The 15,219-nt window shown below is 35.4% G+C and overlaps 1 protein-coding gene across 1 annotated transcript in view; it reads left to right on the top strand.

The window, feature by feature from the left end:
• TINAG (tubulointerstitial nephritis antigen) overlaps window positions 1-15,219 on the top strand; it is an 88,854-nt gene that overhangs the window by 8,854 nt on the left and 64,781 nt on the right. Inside the window, exons 2-4 of the mRNA XM_008063923.2 lie at window positions 4,078-4,141; window positions 4,795-4,884; window positions 10,116-10,230. Of these exons, the coding sequence (XP_008062114.1) occupies window positions 4,078-4,141; window positions 4,795-4,884; window positions 10,116-10,230 (269 nt within the window). The remainder of the gene's footprint in view (window positions 1-4,077; window positions 4,142-4,794; window positions 4,885-10,115; window positions 10,231-15,219) is intronic.

Raw genomic sequence — 15,219 nt, 5'->3', positions numbered from 1 at the left:
GGGCTACTGCAGCCTCGACCTGCTGGGCTCCAGCGATCCTTCCACCTCAGCCTTCTAAGTAGCTGGAACTACAGGCGCGCGCTACCACGCCCGGCTAATTTTTGATTTATTGTAGAGATGAGGTCTCGCCAAGTTGCCCAAGTGGGTCTTGAACCCACGGACTCAGGCAATCCACTCACTTCAGTCCCCAAAGCGCAGAATTACAGGCTGAGCCACCAAACCCGGCTAGTTATTATTTTTCAATGATCTAGTTACATGATATTTTCAAGTCCTTTTTATTGTGCATGTCCTAAGAACTCTTTAAATTAGTGACTTGAAACTATGTACTTTGGTTTAAGGATTGGAAAAATAAACATGCCACTTTTGTATAAATTGGACATAGAATATATCAGTAAATATCTTCCTTCTGTGTTTTTTTCCCCATATCTGATGGTAACTTCCAGTAGAAGATTTCAAATGTCAGATGCGAACAACCAGTGATAGAGTTTGAAACAAAGCCAGAGTGGATTTTCTAGATATAATTTTTTGGTGTAGCAGATCTTAAGGAGAAAGTCTAGTATACCATCTGTTGTGAACAGGCCTAAGCTAATTTGATTACGCACAATATGTTCATGTTAGTAAAGAAAAAAAAAATAGACTACTGACATGTTTGAACTGGATGAGGGTTGTTTACTCCTTCACAACCTTCTTAATTATATTATAATAACTATAAATCACAGTCCAGACTCTGCCACAGATACTGACAGCTACTCAGATATGAAACAAACCAATTTGTGCAACCTTTGTTAGCTTCACGAAGTCTCAAGTTCCTGTCCTTTTAGTGGTTCCCATGCCTGCACTGCATGAAACATTTATTGGAGGCATATGTGATATTACAGAGGTAAGACTCTATCACCTTAGAGTGAATGTCGAGGTATGACATACCCTCCTACCCAGTTTCCTGGACACGTACAGGGTGCAGGAAAAAGATCAATCCTAGGGTACCAGGTCTAAGAATACAGGATTTTGACCTCAAGAAAGTAATATAAACTGTGAGGTACAAGAGTGAGATGTGACTTTGAAATATTTTAGCCATTCTACATAACTCTGGCTGGACACAGTGGCTCATTTCTGTAACTCCAGCACTTTGGGAGGCAGAGGCAAGAGGATTGCCTGAGCACAGGGGTTCGAGACCAGCCTGGGAAACTTGGCGACACCTTGTCTCTACAATAAAAAAAACAAAAACCCAAAAGCAAAAAACAAATTGGCTAGAGATGGTGATGCATGCCTGTAGTTCCAGTTACTTGGAAGGCTCAGGCGGAAGGATCACCTGAGTCCAGCAGGTCGAGACTGCAGTAGCCATGCACATGCCACTGCACTCTAGCATGGGCAACAGAGTGAAACCCTGACCTCCCCCCACAAAAAAAAACTACATAACTCTAAAACTGTCATTTAACCAATAATGGCTGATTACTTATTAACATTATACTGATTAACAAACCATTAATTTTATTAGTAAAAACCAATTAACATTATTATACTAACACTCGTGTTGATCAATAGAAGCACTTGTAGCAACTGTCCTGAAGTCTGATCTTTCAGAACGAATGCCACTGACCAACCCTAGGTATAGATTCCTGTCTTTCCTACAGTGAGGTTTAGAACAGCACAGGTATTTATACACACTGGGATTAACCATTTTATAATAAATTACAGACATGTTATTATCATATGATGCTTTACTCTGTCAGCTCCTTGGCCAAGTTCAGGTATAACTGATTATAGCTTTTGTGCAGGAGAACAATTCTCAAGTGCAATTAAAGTGAATGTAGTGTTTCATAGTTAACTTTGACTTGATATTATGGAAGGATGACCAAGAAATGCAGTTGCTGATAATTGGGATAGGCCCAGTAATGGCATTCTCTTGATTTCAAAATTATTAGCTGAGTACAAGTCAGAGAACAGATAGTCTATTTTTTTTTTCCTTAGGATCTTTAAGATGTCTATTCCCTTTATCCATATAATTGATATGTTGAAAACTCAAAATTTGGCCAGTCATGGTAGCTTATACTTATAATCACAGCACTTTGGGAGGCTGAGGTGAGAGGATGGCTTGAGCCCAGGAGTTTAAGCCCAGCTTTTGCAACAAAGTGAGATCTCCTCTCTACAAAAAATTGAAAAATTAGCCAGGCTTGTGGACTTCATGTCTGTAGTCCCAGCTATTCGGGAGACTAAGGCAAAGGATCTCCTGAGTCCAGAAGTCAAGGTTGTGGTGAGCTGTGATCGTGCCACTGTACTCCAGCCTGGGCAACAGAGTGAGACTCCGACTCAAAAAACCAACCAACCAAACAAAAAACCTACATAACTTTAAAACTATAATTTAACCAATAAGAGCTAATTACTTATTAACATTATACTGATTAACAAGCCAATATGACACTTCAATTAAAAAAAAATACTCGGTGGCTCAACCTGTAATCCTGCACTTTGGGAGGTTGAGGTGAGTGGATTGCCTGAGCCCGTGGGTTCAAGACCCGCCTGGGCAACTTGGCGAGATCTCATTTCTACAATAAATCAAAAATTAGCCGGGTGTGGTAGCGCACATCTGTAGTTCCAGCTGCTTGGAAGGCTGAGGTGGAAGGATCGCTGGAGCCCAGCAGGTCGAGGCTGCGGTGGCTAGGAGCAGCCATTGCTCTCCAATCTGGGTGACAGTGAGACTCCAACTCAAGATTTATGAGGTATGAGTTAAAATCAGCTTTGTTTTTCTCCCCACTTTTCCTTTAAGATAGTTAAGGAAGTACTTCCCTTACCTTTGAATGAAAACTTGGATTGTCACATGAATTTTCTGTTACTCTTATGTGGTAGAAGGTTTGAGGGTGTCTTTAAGTTACACACACAGTGTTAGTTCTTTTATTAAAAGTGTCTAAACCTTTGTAACAATTAAAACTCTGGTTGATTTAAAGTTAGATCTTCCCTCTGTCCTAGGTTTGCTACTTCAGGGCACCTGTGGTCAGGAGAGAGGTGGTTTATTTCTCTTTGCCCAGGACGTGGGCTGCAAATATTAAAAAAAGATTCAGCAAGCAGAATACTGAACTGTGAAACATGCTGCATGCTGGGGAGGGGCAGTTATATATTTCCTATGAAACAGTTTTTTAAAAAAATCATAGGATAGCTAATTCCATAAGAAGCTTTTGTGATGCTGTGGCTAGAAGTTAAACTGGGTCCCTTGAGATGCTTTCTAAACATATGTTTTCTCCTTTGATTTTATGAATCAAAAGTTAGAATTTATTTCATTTAGTTGGAGACCATTGGTATATCAATTACATGTTTCTGTCAAAAAAAGTTTCACTAGAGTCTTTTTTTGCTAATTCAGTGTTAATTTTAAATTTGAGCAGATATATTTTCAAAGGGGATTTACTTTGTAACCAGGGCATTATTTTCACAACATCTTACTGATAGTTTTCATATGGTAATGATGTTTTAGCATTCATCTTTTTTGAGTAGTTTAGATAATCTGATAAACCAGTTAACAACTGGTTTCAGTTAACAATTAAGAAACATTTGGATCTGGAAAATAAATGGCTGCAATCTTACTGATCGTATAAATTTTTCTCCTGATTCAGACACTAAAGAAAAAAATACATTTATATTTGTAGGGTAAATTATAAATGACTTTGTATTTTGAATCCAAAGCTGTGAGCTGCTTGCTCTAGTCACATCTAATTAATTTTACTCACTTACAGGATTTTACTTTTTTAAAAAATGAGAAATGCCATAAATACTGTTATATTGCTTATCTATTTAAAAACATAATTATTTTTTGAGTTTAAGTAATTAATTCCTTAGTAATCTAATTTTCATGATTTACAAACTCTCTGCTTGAACATAATATGCAGTTTAAAGATAAAAGTTCTAAAATAAGCACCCCCAAATTCAATATATAAGCCTTGACACAAAGCAGATGTGAGTTTCTGTCATCTTGGCACCAAATGTTTTTGCATATTTGAAAAACCAACCACAATTTTAGAATACTTGTTGTGTGAATGTACTTTATTACTCAATATAGAATTTTCATTTGTTTATATGTCATATTGACAGGTTGCTTCAGAGATGGTCAACATTATGAAGAAGGATATATTATTAAAGAAAACTGCAACTCCTGGTAATGAATTTAAGTGGCAAAGAATTTAATTCTACTGTCTGTGTATGTTTTCTTCAAGCAAAAGGAATATTTGTGGAAAAAAATGTATTTAAATATATATAGGAAGAATCATATGTTATAAGGCATCACATAGCTATTGCTTTATATAAGCATATTTAATTTTAATGAATATTGAAAATTTCATTATATATATATTTTAATGCTTGAGTTTGATGTTCTTACAATGGTCCATCATACAGTAGGCCTATATTAAATATACTTCTTAATTATACGCATTCTGCTATGCTACAGATAAATTGTATTTTCTGAGTACAATAACAATATATATATAAAACAGGCTGCTTTAAAATAATTACCCTGTAGAAAATTTTCAGATACAAGTACAGTGAGCCTGCTGTCCAAATTGTCTTATGTTTCCAAACTTCAATGAATGTGTGACTATTTATTAATTGCCTAGAGAAGAGGATAATGGTGTATTGATTGGTAACTAATGTATGTTCTATGACAATTTTTGCTCAGAATCAAAGAACCATATGGCTACCATTAATCAAGAGATTATATTTTATGCCTTACCAATGTGCAACTCTTGCTACTAGTTTTAAAATATACTCCATAAAGGCTAGGCCACTTTTGTAATTGTCATATCTTTACAGCACATGCTCAGGACAACAATGGAAATGCTCCCAGCATGTATGCCTTGTTTGTCCAGAATTAATTGATCACATCAATAAAGGAGACTATGGGTGAGAGAAATCTTGCTTTATTTGTTTCTTGGCACTCTCAGTCCTTAGGTTTCAAGCAGTGTATCGCCTGTCTAAAAATGGCCATTGTTTAAAAAGAAAGAGTGGGGGAGAAATGGGAAAGGAGATAGCATGGAAACTGGGATACAAATATGAACATTTAATAACAAAAATGCACAAATAAAAGAAAAATGTAGAGCATAGCTTGTAAATGATCTAGGAAAGAGCAATGTCCCAGTGTAGATAAAAAGCGTGGAGAGAGATTTACTCTGGATAAGTATTTAGGCAAAACTAAGAAGTCAGTTAAATGAATTTATTCATGCTAATCATATTTCCCTCTGCTGCTGTCACATGCTTAGCAATCCTAGGTTGAATCTGACCTTTAAAGGACAGTATTTGATCTTAATGATTCCCTCCAATAACAAGTCAATCTAAATAATTTCAATCTAAAAAATGACTTACATCTAGCCAATTTTACCTACAAAAGATAGGTTAAGCCACTTTGCTGGTAAACTAAAGATAAAAATGATTGACGCTGAAACACTGACAATAACTGATGCTCTCCTACATTGATAAATTGAGTGACTTCACTTACATGGAGAGAATTAAGATGTGGGCAGCAACACTGACTTTCTTTACAAAACTGAAAGGAAGAAGAATAGACTAGCTGTATTCTGCCTCCAGATTTCTCCACAACCATTAATCAAATCTTTGTGTATCTTTGATAATGACTTCGACATTCTGGAAAAGACTTTACATAAGAAAATCTATCATCAAGCAACTGGAAAAGTGGAATAATCTTGAGGTGTATTTCTTTTTCTTTTCTTTCCTTTTTTTTTTTTTTTTGATTTGGAGTCTCACTGTCGCCCAGGCTGGAGCGTGATGGCACCCTCATGGTCATGCAGCCTCAACCTGCTGGGCTCAGGGGATCCTTCCACCTCAGCCTTCCAAGAAGCTGGAACTACAGCCATGTGCCACTACACCTGGCTAATTTTATGATTTATTGTAGTAACGAGATCTCACCAAGTTGCCCAGTCTGGTCTCAAACCCCTGGATTCAGGCAATCCTCTTGCCTCAGCTTCCCAAAGAGCTGGGATTACAGGCTTGAGAGAGAGATGTATTTTTTAAAAATAGAAGTGTCCTTTCCATCCACATATAAGATGCTATGATCCCAGCACAATGGTTACACTGGATGTCAATGTACTTGAAGTATTTTCTTGGAAGGCACAAAATATAGAAAGTCACATTTGTTGGCATTAATATTCTTAAACCACTCTCAATTCTCTCTCTCTCTCTCTCTCTCTCTCTCTCTGTTTGCCAGTAGTTTAGTTGATAACTTGATGACATTTTAAGTATTTCTAAGGAAAACTAATTATAATTTTCTATGACTAAATGACATTTACCTCATTCAAATAACATGAGAGTATGTGTCATCTTCAGAAATTATCTGAATCAGTTTCCTAAGAGGAGGCAAATGCCGGATCTAACTAGCACACCTTTCCAAGAAACTGTAATAGAGTAGCCCATTTTCCTTTGTTACAGGATACAGGAGAAACCACAGTCTTAAACAATGTGGTAAGAAAGTACACTTAAGAGTACAGAAGTTGTTGGGAGTGCTGCCTTCCTTGGAAGGAAGAACTTTCTATCATTTGCTTGTTTTGAGCATATACTTGGACTACTTAAGGGGCATGAACTTTGCAATTTAGTAGCAAACGTTAGAGCATTACATGACTTCAAAAGAGTAGAAAGTGAAGTATAACAAAAAGGGAAACATGTATAGACAAAAGAAAAAAGTTAAATAAAAGGAAAAATCTATGAAGAAAAGGAAAAAAATTGAAATTACCTATTGGGAAAAAAAGCATCCTTGAGTTTAAATGAAAGTTCTAATTCTCAGTTGTTCTCTCTTCATGTTGCTCAAATTGTTTTCATGTGTGAAAATATAATTATATGATTCAATATTTATTAAGTGATTTTTAAAATAGCCTACATACAAATATACAACGTTTGCTTTAAAACATTTATTCCTCATGTCTTGACAGTATTTTAGATCCAAGTCTTTATTTATTATACAGTGTACTTCAGCATTGATTTATTCTCTGGATTATTTTTCAATGCAATCATTTGATATTAATAAAACGTGTTCTATTTGTGGCTTTGCTGAAGATGCATATAGATCATTTCTGTTTCAAAGGAATTTATCATTTAGTTGAGGACCCACCATGCCATACTTTTACAAAAAGGGTCTCCTAGTGATGGGGTAGAAGATAAGTGCCAAATTAGTGGCACAAGAAATAACCAACAAATTGGTGGAGTAAAAGATACATCACTGTTTCAATGATCTGCTGCTGTTTCACAAACCATTCCAGAATTTACCACTTTAAAATCACAAACTTTTCAGTTGTTTACATCAGCAATTGCAATGGGCTCTACTGAGGCTCTTCTGCTGCTCTTTTCTGGGGTTATTCCTGGTTTGTAGATATCCAGATATCCAGAGCCTCACCTGGGGCTGAGTTGTCTGAAACAGCCTTGCTCCCAAGTGTTACGGTTGGTGCTAGTTGTTGATTGGGCCTTATGTCTCCGGCAGACTGACCTTGGATTCATTTCATAATGATAGTTCTAAGATAGTATAAGTGAACACTGCACAAGCTTGCTCTTGAGACTTATGCTTGAAAGTTTCACAGCATCAATTCTATTGCTTTCTGTTGGGCAAAGCAAGTTACCAGGCCAGCCCTCATTCAAAGGTTAGACAAAAGACACTACCACCTTTTGATGGAAAGAGCTGCAAATAATTTGTGGCCATTTTTAACTGATCACATCTTCAAACTAGATTTTCTTATGAACTCAAGTTCTAGTAGATTGAATAAGCTATTCTCTGTTATTTTTCAATGCAATCAATTAGTATTAATAAAATATGCATTCCACTTGTGTTATTTCTGAGAACACAAATAATTTCTGACTTGAGATTTCACCGGTTTTTCAAAACCAGCCAACCCCAAACCGAAGGGATTATCTTCTTCTACCTATCCTTGGTTACTGCTATCTCCCTCTATTTGGTCAACCAAGCCAGAAAATGTGACATTAGTTTGATTCTTCCTTCTTTTGCACTCTCAGTCTCAAGTTTTGCTAATTCCTACCCTCAAAGCTTCTCTTAGATATTTATTTCCTCTATTTCTAGGCTATATTCTTGTGCATTTCTTTATCAAGCCTAGTTTGAAATGACCTGACTTGTCTCTGTTTCCAGATATCTTCAATGATCCTCCATTGGTAATGGAATAAATTGTTGTCCTTAACGTAAATAACTCTTTGACCCCAAAGCTTCTTTACTACCTAATCTTTTACACCCTCTTCAGCCCCTGAGCCCCTATCCCCTCTTCCAGTTTAAGCATTTAACTTATCTAACAATCCCTAAATGTGCCACCCAACTTCACACCTGCATGCTTTGCTTAAGCATCTCCTTTGATTAAAATAAATTTCTCCTTTCACATCTGGTCACCAAACTCATTCTCACCTTCCAGACTGAATACTAAATTCACTTTCTGTTAAAAATGTGCCAACTCCTCTGGGCAGAGTTATGTTTGAATCTTCTACTCTGATCATATTTTGACTTACTGCTAATAAATAAATAACACTGATGCTATTTCTTTGTAGTCTTTGTGAGGGTTTGAGCTTGTTGAGTGTAGGGAAATGTATTCATAGCTATGCTCCCAGCATTTATCAGTGAATATGATAGATAAATTAGAAAACTCAATAAATATTAAATTGGATTAAAAGAAAAGTTATGAGATTGGATCAAAGAAGATGGTATAGGTAGTCGTGTCTTTCACACATTTCTGAGCATAACCCACAGTAAAATATACATTTGAATTTGTAATCTAGTACACACACACACACACACACACACACACAGAGAGAGAGAGAGAGAGAGAGAGAGAGAGAGAGAGAGAGAGAGAGAGAAACAGTACTTATACTCATTATTTGTAATAAACTTTACTATGTCCTATTACTTCTTCTGTCTTCTGTTTCATTTTTAAAATGCTCATCCCTGCTCACTAAATTGAGTGCTTAATTAAATGACCTATTGATGTCTCTGACTGATGTTTGAAAACTACTAGTGTAGGGCACCAAAACCATATTTTATTGATGTCACAATTTGGCCCAAGGCAGATCCTATTAGTCTCTTGAATCATACTTCAATATCTCATGTATTCAAAAGTTTTTTTATTAAAATTCCTTGGGGATAAAGGTTTGCTTTAAGTTGTTGCTGAATGTTGCTAAATATTTTAGCACAGATCTAAAAAAAAACTGACCTGTAAGGCATACTATTAAAAATGTTGTTGCATTCATAAGAATATCACAATCATTCATAAGAGTCTATCACACCATAAACAATGTTGGTGATAAACACAAAAGACTAAAATATAGTTTTGACTTAAGTATTGAAAATATATTGCCCTCAAATTGTTGATAATTCAAATAAGCAATGATTATTTTTTTCATATTTCTAATTTTTATTTGTGATCATCTCTTAACAAATTTTTGTTGTCTTCAAATTTCAGTATTAAAATTTGAAAGCAGTTTCTTTTCCTAAGTAAGAGCACACATTATGTCTCTAGTAAAAATGTGCTTTTGTTACCTGATTTCACATCAATTGATTTATTAACTAAGATTATTAAATACTTAACACAAATTAACTGTGTAATATAAGATAGAATATTTTAATATCTAATTTATTATCACTGATGTAATTTCTTAAAAGTGCAATTATTTTGTCCTCAAATTCTCATGGCTACTTCTTTTTACCTGGTCAACTTTTATTCAAATTTAAATGATAAAACAAAATACCTTACTTAATTTATAGGTACATTTCTGTATATTCAAACTTCTTTCTGAAATGCATTTAATGACATTTAAAGAAAACTTCATATATTGGTCTTATTATCGCTTAATCTTTATCATATGTAAATATTTCATTTTCTTAGTTTTAGACATAGTAATATGGACTTACGTTACTCAAAGGAGTCATTAAGATAATTGAAATGGACCTAATTTAGGAAGAATATCTCATAGCCTTGATTATTAAAATAATCAATAATGCACTATCTATATATAAACAATATCCAGCTTGAACTAACAGTTCCCATCTTGTGAGATTGTCTGCTGTGTAAATGAGCATGTGTTTATAAAAGTGATGTCACATGATCTGTACATGTTTTTCTCTTTCATTTGTAAGGCAGATGGACAGCACAAAACTACAGTCAGTTCTGGGGAATGACTTTAGAAGATGGTTTTAAGTTTCGCCTTGGCACCTTACCACCTAGCCCCAAGCTCCTGAGCATGAATGAAGTGACAGTAAGTGTTTTTTCTGTTTCATGTATGTAAGTGTGTTTGTACAGGTGTGTTTATGTGTGCATTTAAAGCAAGCTTGAGTAATGAAGAGTTTTGAGCTTTCAGAATCTTAATTTTGTCATATAAATACAAAATTTCTTTTGCAAAATGGTTGTTACTTTCCTCAAAAGTTTCATATGAGCTTTGAAAGACCACTATTGTGGGTTAGACATAGTCTCCTTGAAGAATGATTGAATGTTCATTTACATTGTTAATGACTTCACAGAAATACTCATGTCTGATTATTGGCTGTTTAGTGTGCTAATACTTCAGCAAATCACGTGTTTGTTTCCTTTCTTAAATAAACAGTTATTTTATGAATTTTTAAAAATGCTATTTTGATGTCAAAACTTTGTTTGGAATATCCATTATTACAAGAGAATAAAATAAATGTTAGTAATTCCAGACATGCATGCTATGATGATTAGTAATAATTTGTCTTCAAAAATCCTCAACATTTCCACTAAAAGAGTATATTCAAATTGTACCTGATGACCCAGCACACTCCTTTGTAAAATAGCTTCAAGTTTCCTAACTTCTTTCGCTTTGTACTATTGTATTGGCTTTCTTGTTTTCTTTTCTTTTCTTTCCTTTTCTTTTTCTTTTTTTTTTTTTTTGAGTTGAAGTCTCACTCTTGTTGCCCAGACTGGAGTACAGTGGCACATTCATGGCCACTGCAGTCTCGAACTGCTGGGTTTAGGTGATCCTTCTGCCTCAGCCTTCCAAGTAACTGGAACTACAGAGGCACACCACCGTGCCCGTTCATTTTTAAGAGGGTTGTCTTAACAGGAGTCTTGCACAGAGAGGCACTTACCTCTCTAGTTATCACAAACCTCTTAACTCACAGAGCTACAGCGTTACCTCCATATGTGGCATTTCCCAGCCACATACACTTTACAGAGGGGAGATTTGGATTGTATTAAAGTCCTGTTACTAATGTCCAAGGCAGAGTGGGGCTCCCAGGCTGCTGGAGTGTAACCTCTCCACTTTCCAGTGAAGATATCAGGTCCTCAATGGCTGCATGGCAGCTCTTAGCATCTCCAGCAAACAGGGCTGTTATCTGCAGTTGAATGAGTTGTAAATGCACAGATTTCTCTTCAAATGTTTAATGCACTTTTGCTTTCGAAAGATGTAATCACCTGAGTTATAGTTCCAATTCAAATTTCACTTGTAGGGCTTTCTAAATTTTAACTAGTATCAGAGAAGAAAATAACTGACATTTACTGAGTAGTTGTATGTTAAGAGTTTTCATACGTTATCTCATTTAATTACCATAGCAGCTTGATATAATGGGTACTATTATTCACGTTTTAAACTCAAGCAAAGTGAAATTACAAGAGGTTAAGTCACACTGAGATAAGAGAGGTTAAAAGCCACCACAGAAATACTTAAAATGCAGAATCAGGATATCCAAGAACATCTGTCCCCCCCAAAAGTCACTAGCGTTCCAGTAGTGGCTGTTAGCATTGGCCGGTTCAGGTTCAAAGTAGCTAAAAGCCTTTTACTCTCTTAACCAGAACTGATTTTCTGAAATAATCAGTTTAGATATCGTTCTGATCTTTCCTACAATCAGTAAGGTATAAATATTTAGAGATGTGCCTCAGATTTATGTTTTTCAGTAACCGAATTGAAAGATCTACTAGAAAAGAGTAATTTTTTTCCTGGTCATTTTCTTTTTCTCATTTTTGTCTCTAGCCATCTGGGGAGGAGGGAGGGGGGAAACAAAGCAGCATTGCTTAAGAAAAGATAACCCTTTATAAAGATCGTTCTTTCACTTGCTTTTATTGAGGGCCACAGTGGACCAAACATTCATTTAGATGTCTATATACTTTAAAAAAAAATTATTCCTTCTTAAACTTCAACCTTTGCAGCTTGGCATATTTTATATTCTAGAAAAAATGAGGTACATTTTTTTCTCAAGTTGCCATATACCGAAGCAAAGAAAAAGAAATTTGATTCTAAATCATTTTTTGGCTGCTGGGGATTTGTTTGTATAAAAGTCACTGTGGTGATGTTTAAATAAAAAGTCTTAATAATTAGTACTTGGGAAGAATTTAAATTATCTAATGTTATGAATTAATGTAATAAGTTGCAGCTCCTGGAACGAACAAGTAATTCCAGGAAAGCAAAAAGGAAAATTCAGCTGAACCAGTAAGAGTTCCATTACACTCACGACGTAGGTCAAGAAAATGCATCTTTATTTCTAGATCACAATAGCTTGCTTGAAGTCTATGTTTCTGAGTATTAGAGAGTTGTCTTAATATCTGGCCAGGTAGAATTAAATCAGAAATATAGCAAGTATTTCTAGAAAGAACATGAGGTCAGTATGAACTGAGTTGAACTGGTAGCTATAGGAAAACCTAAAGAAAATGGATTAGTTCTTTGCCTGGTGACAACATAGAAAAGTTCCAATATATCGAACTGCCTCCAAGCCCAGTAAAAATGAATTCCTATTTGTGGGTATGTTTCTATAATGCATTCTCTCTCCAACCCCCAATTTTCCCCCAAATTTTAGAAACCATTTTTAACACATGTTGGACTCACACATAAGCGGACCTTGAACAATAATCATACTATAAGAAAAGACTTGGCATAGCAGAAAACTGTGGGGGGAGGGGGAGACTGGAGTAGTGGGGATCTGCCGGGAGGGGGGGCACACCTCATCAACAAGGGTACTTCCATAATGAACATTTGTGTACCTAACCCTGAATTATATCCCACATCTTTAAAATAAAAAAAATTTGAAAGTTAAAAAAAATGTGATGGACTATCTGTACAGTTAGGGTAGGCAGTTGACAATAGTGGCACAATTTCAGACATAACTGAGAAACTTCCCTACATCTCAGTCCCCAAGTATCTCCATTTCCTTGGCTACCCTGCTTGGATAATTGTTGAGATTCATGAAATTACTGTCCCTGGGTGGGAAGGATGAGCCATGAGTCATCCTGGATTCCTGGGAAAGCTCTTCTCCTTGGCTAACTTCTTGGCTTCATTCCTTAGCTTCAGTCACTATTCCCATAATGTATCTACTGGCTCCTCTGCTTACTGCCTCGGTCTCCTCCATGCAATGACAATGTCGATAGTGTCTAGCTCATAGGGTTGTGTGAGTTCCATGAAATGCTGCATGAAAGAACTTAGCACAGTACCTAGAATATAGCAAAGTATTAAATAAATGTTATTATATAATATATAAGCTGTTCTTTCTCCCTTGTATTGTCCTGGGAAAATAGCAGTGTTCTGAAATAGGTCAATTCTGTAAGGACAAAATTATTTAAACCTTTATTACTCGGAGTATTTTATTTAATAAAGAACAGTGTAACCCTGGATTTATTGGTTCTGATAGAGTTTATGTATTCCTGATGAACCTGAAAGTTCTGCTATGTGCTTACATCAAATTAAATCATATCACATCAAATCAAATCATATCATATCAAATCAAATCAACTCTGTACCTGATTTTCTTTTCAGATATAAAGTTCAAGTGCTTTTGAATCTGAGATAGCTCCAGGAAACTTCACCGTTATATCCTATCACAAATATTGAAACTATTTTGAATGAGAAATACTACTTTCACATAGAAATGTGAAAATTAAGAATTCATTTTTATACTCAGGTCAGTTAAATTTTGGTTTTGTTTGTTTTAGAGATAGCATCTCATTCTGTCGCCCAGGCAGAGTACAGTAGCATACTCATAGCTTGCTGAAGCCTCTAACCCCTGGGCTCAAGTGATCCTCTCACCTCAGCCTCCTGGGTAGCTAGGACTACAGGCACTTGCCACCAAACCCATATAGTTGAATTTTTTTTTTTTTGGTAGAGACAGGATCTCACTATGTTGCTTAGGCTTGTACTGAATTCTCAAACTCAAGTGTTCCTCCTACCTTGACCTCCCAAAGCACTGGGATTATGGTCATGAGTAACTATACCTGGCCAAAATTTGTTTAATAGTTTTGTTCTTATTTTTGTTTATTCTCCAAGGAGAATAATTAGATTGCTAAAACTATTACAGGTATTAAATCTACGGCAGAGCTATTTGGAAACTATTAAAATATTAAAAGGCTGATGCAGCATTTAAAAGCTGTATGTTTACTTTATTATACAGTATCAGATTAATGTAAGTAAAAATTGTTCTAAAATTACTTAAGTCAGCCTTGTAGTTAACTAGCACAGCATCCTTTCTCAGTCATCCAACACATACAAATATATTGGCATTACAAACAAAGACAAGCAATGTCTTCATTTTTTTATGGTTTGTTAGAAATTTAAGTAAATTAATATTTTATATATTTTATCATAACTGTAAAAACCACTGATTTTTTAGGTAAGAAATGAGCAATTTATTTAATCATCTGGATAGTTTATCATTGTCTAGAAAACACATAGCAGTTGATTAACTGGAAATATTTCTCTAGTCATTAGTCATAAAAAGATGAACTTCTTTTTTTTCTTTCAGAAATATATTTATTTCAATGGTATCAACTATGAAGTATGAGAGATACCTTTGGAAAAATCAAACTAAATATTTCCAAATTTAGGTTTTACTACTCATAGGTTGCCGAAATGTTTGCTTCTTTATTTTTTACAGTTGAAGTCTCATTCTGTGATCCAGGCTGGTGTGTCACACCAGTTCACTATAACCTTGAACTCCTGGGCTTATGTGGTCCTCTGGCCTTAGTCTCCCAAGTACTGGGACTATAGGCACATACATAGTTATTTACAATTTTTGTTTGTTTGTTTGTAGAGACCGGGTCTTACTATGTTGCCCAGGCTGATCTTGAACTCTTGGCCTTACATAATTCACTCACCTCAGCCCCCTAAAATTCTGGGATTACAGATGTGACCCACCATGTCTAGCCTAAAATTTTTGATTTCACTAGAAATAACCCTGTCTAAACATCTATTTGATTTCAATAACATATGTCATCCATATAAAAACTGTATAGAAACAAAAAAAGA

This window comes from Carlito syrichta, unplaced genomic scaffold (assembly GCF_000164805.1).
Source record: "Carlito syrichta isolate Samal-C Ts95f unplaced genomic scaffold, Tarsius_syrichta-2.0.1 Scaffold307141, whole genome shotgun sequence".
NCBI classification, from domain to species: domain Eukaryota; kingdom Metazoa; phylum Chordata; class Mammalia; order Primates; family Tarsiidae; genus Carlito; species Carlito syrichta.
The sequence above is the reverse complement of the archived record's forward strand: the minus strand, read 5'-3'. Positions and strand labels throughout refer to the sequence as shown.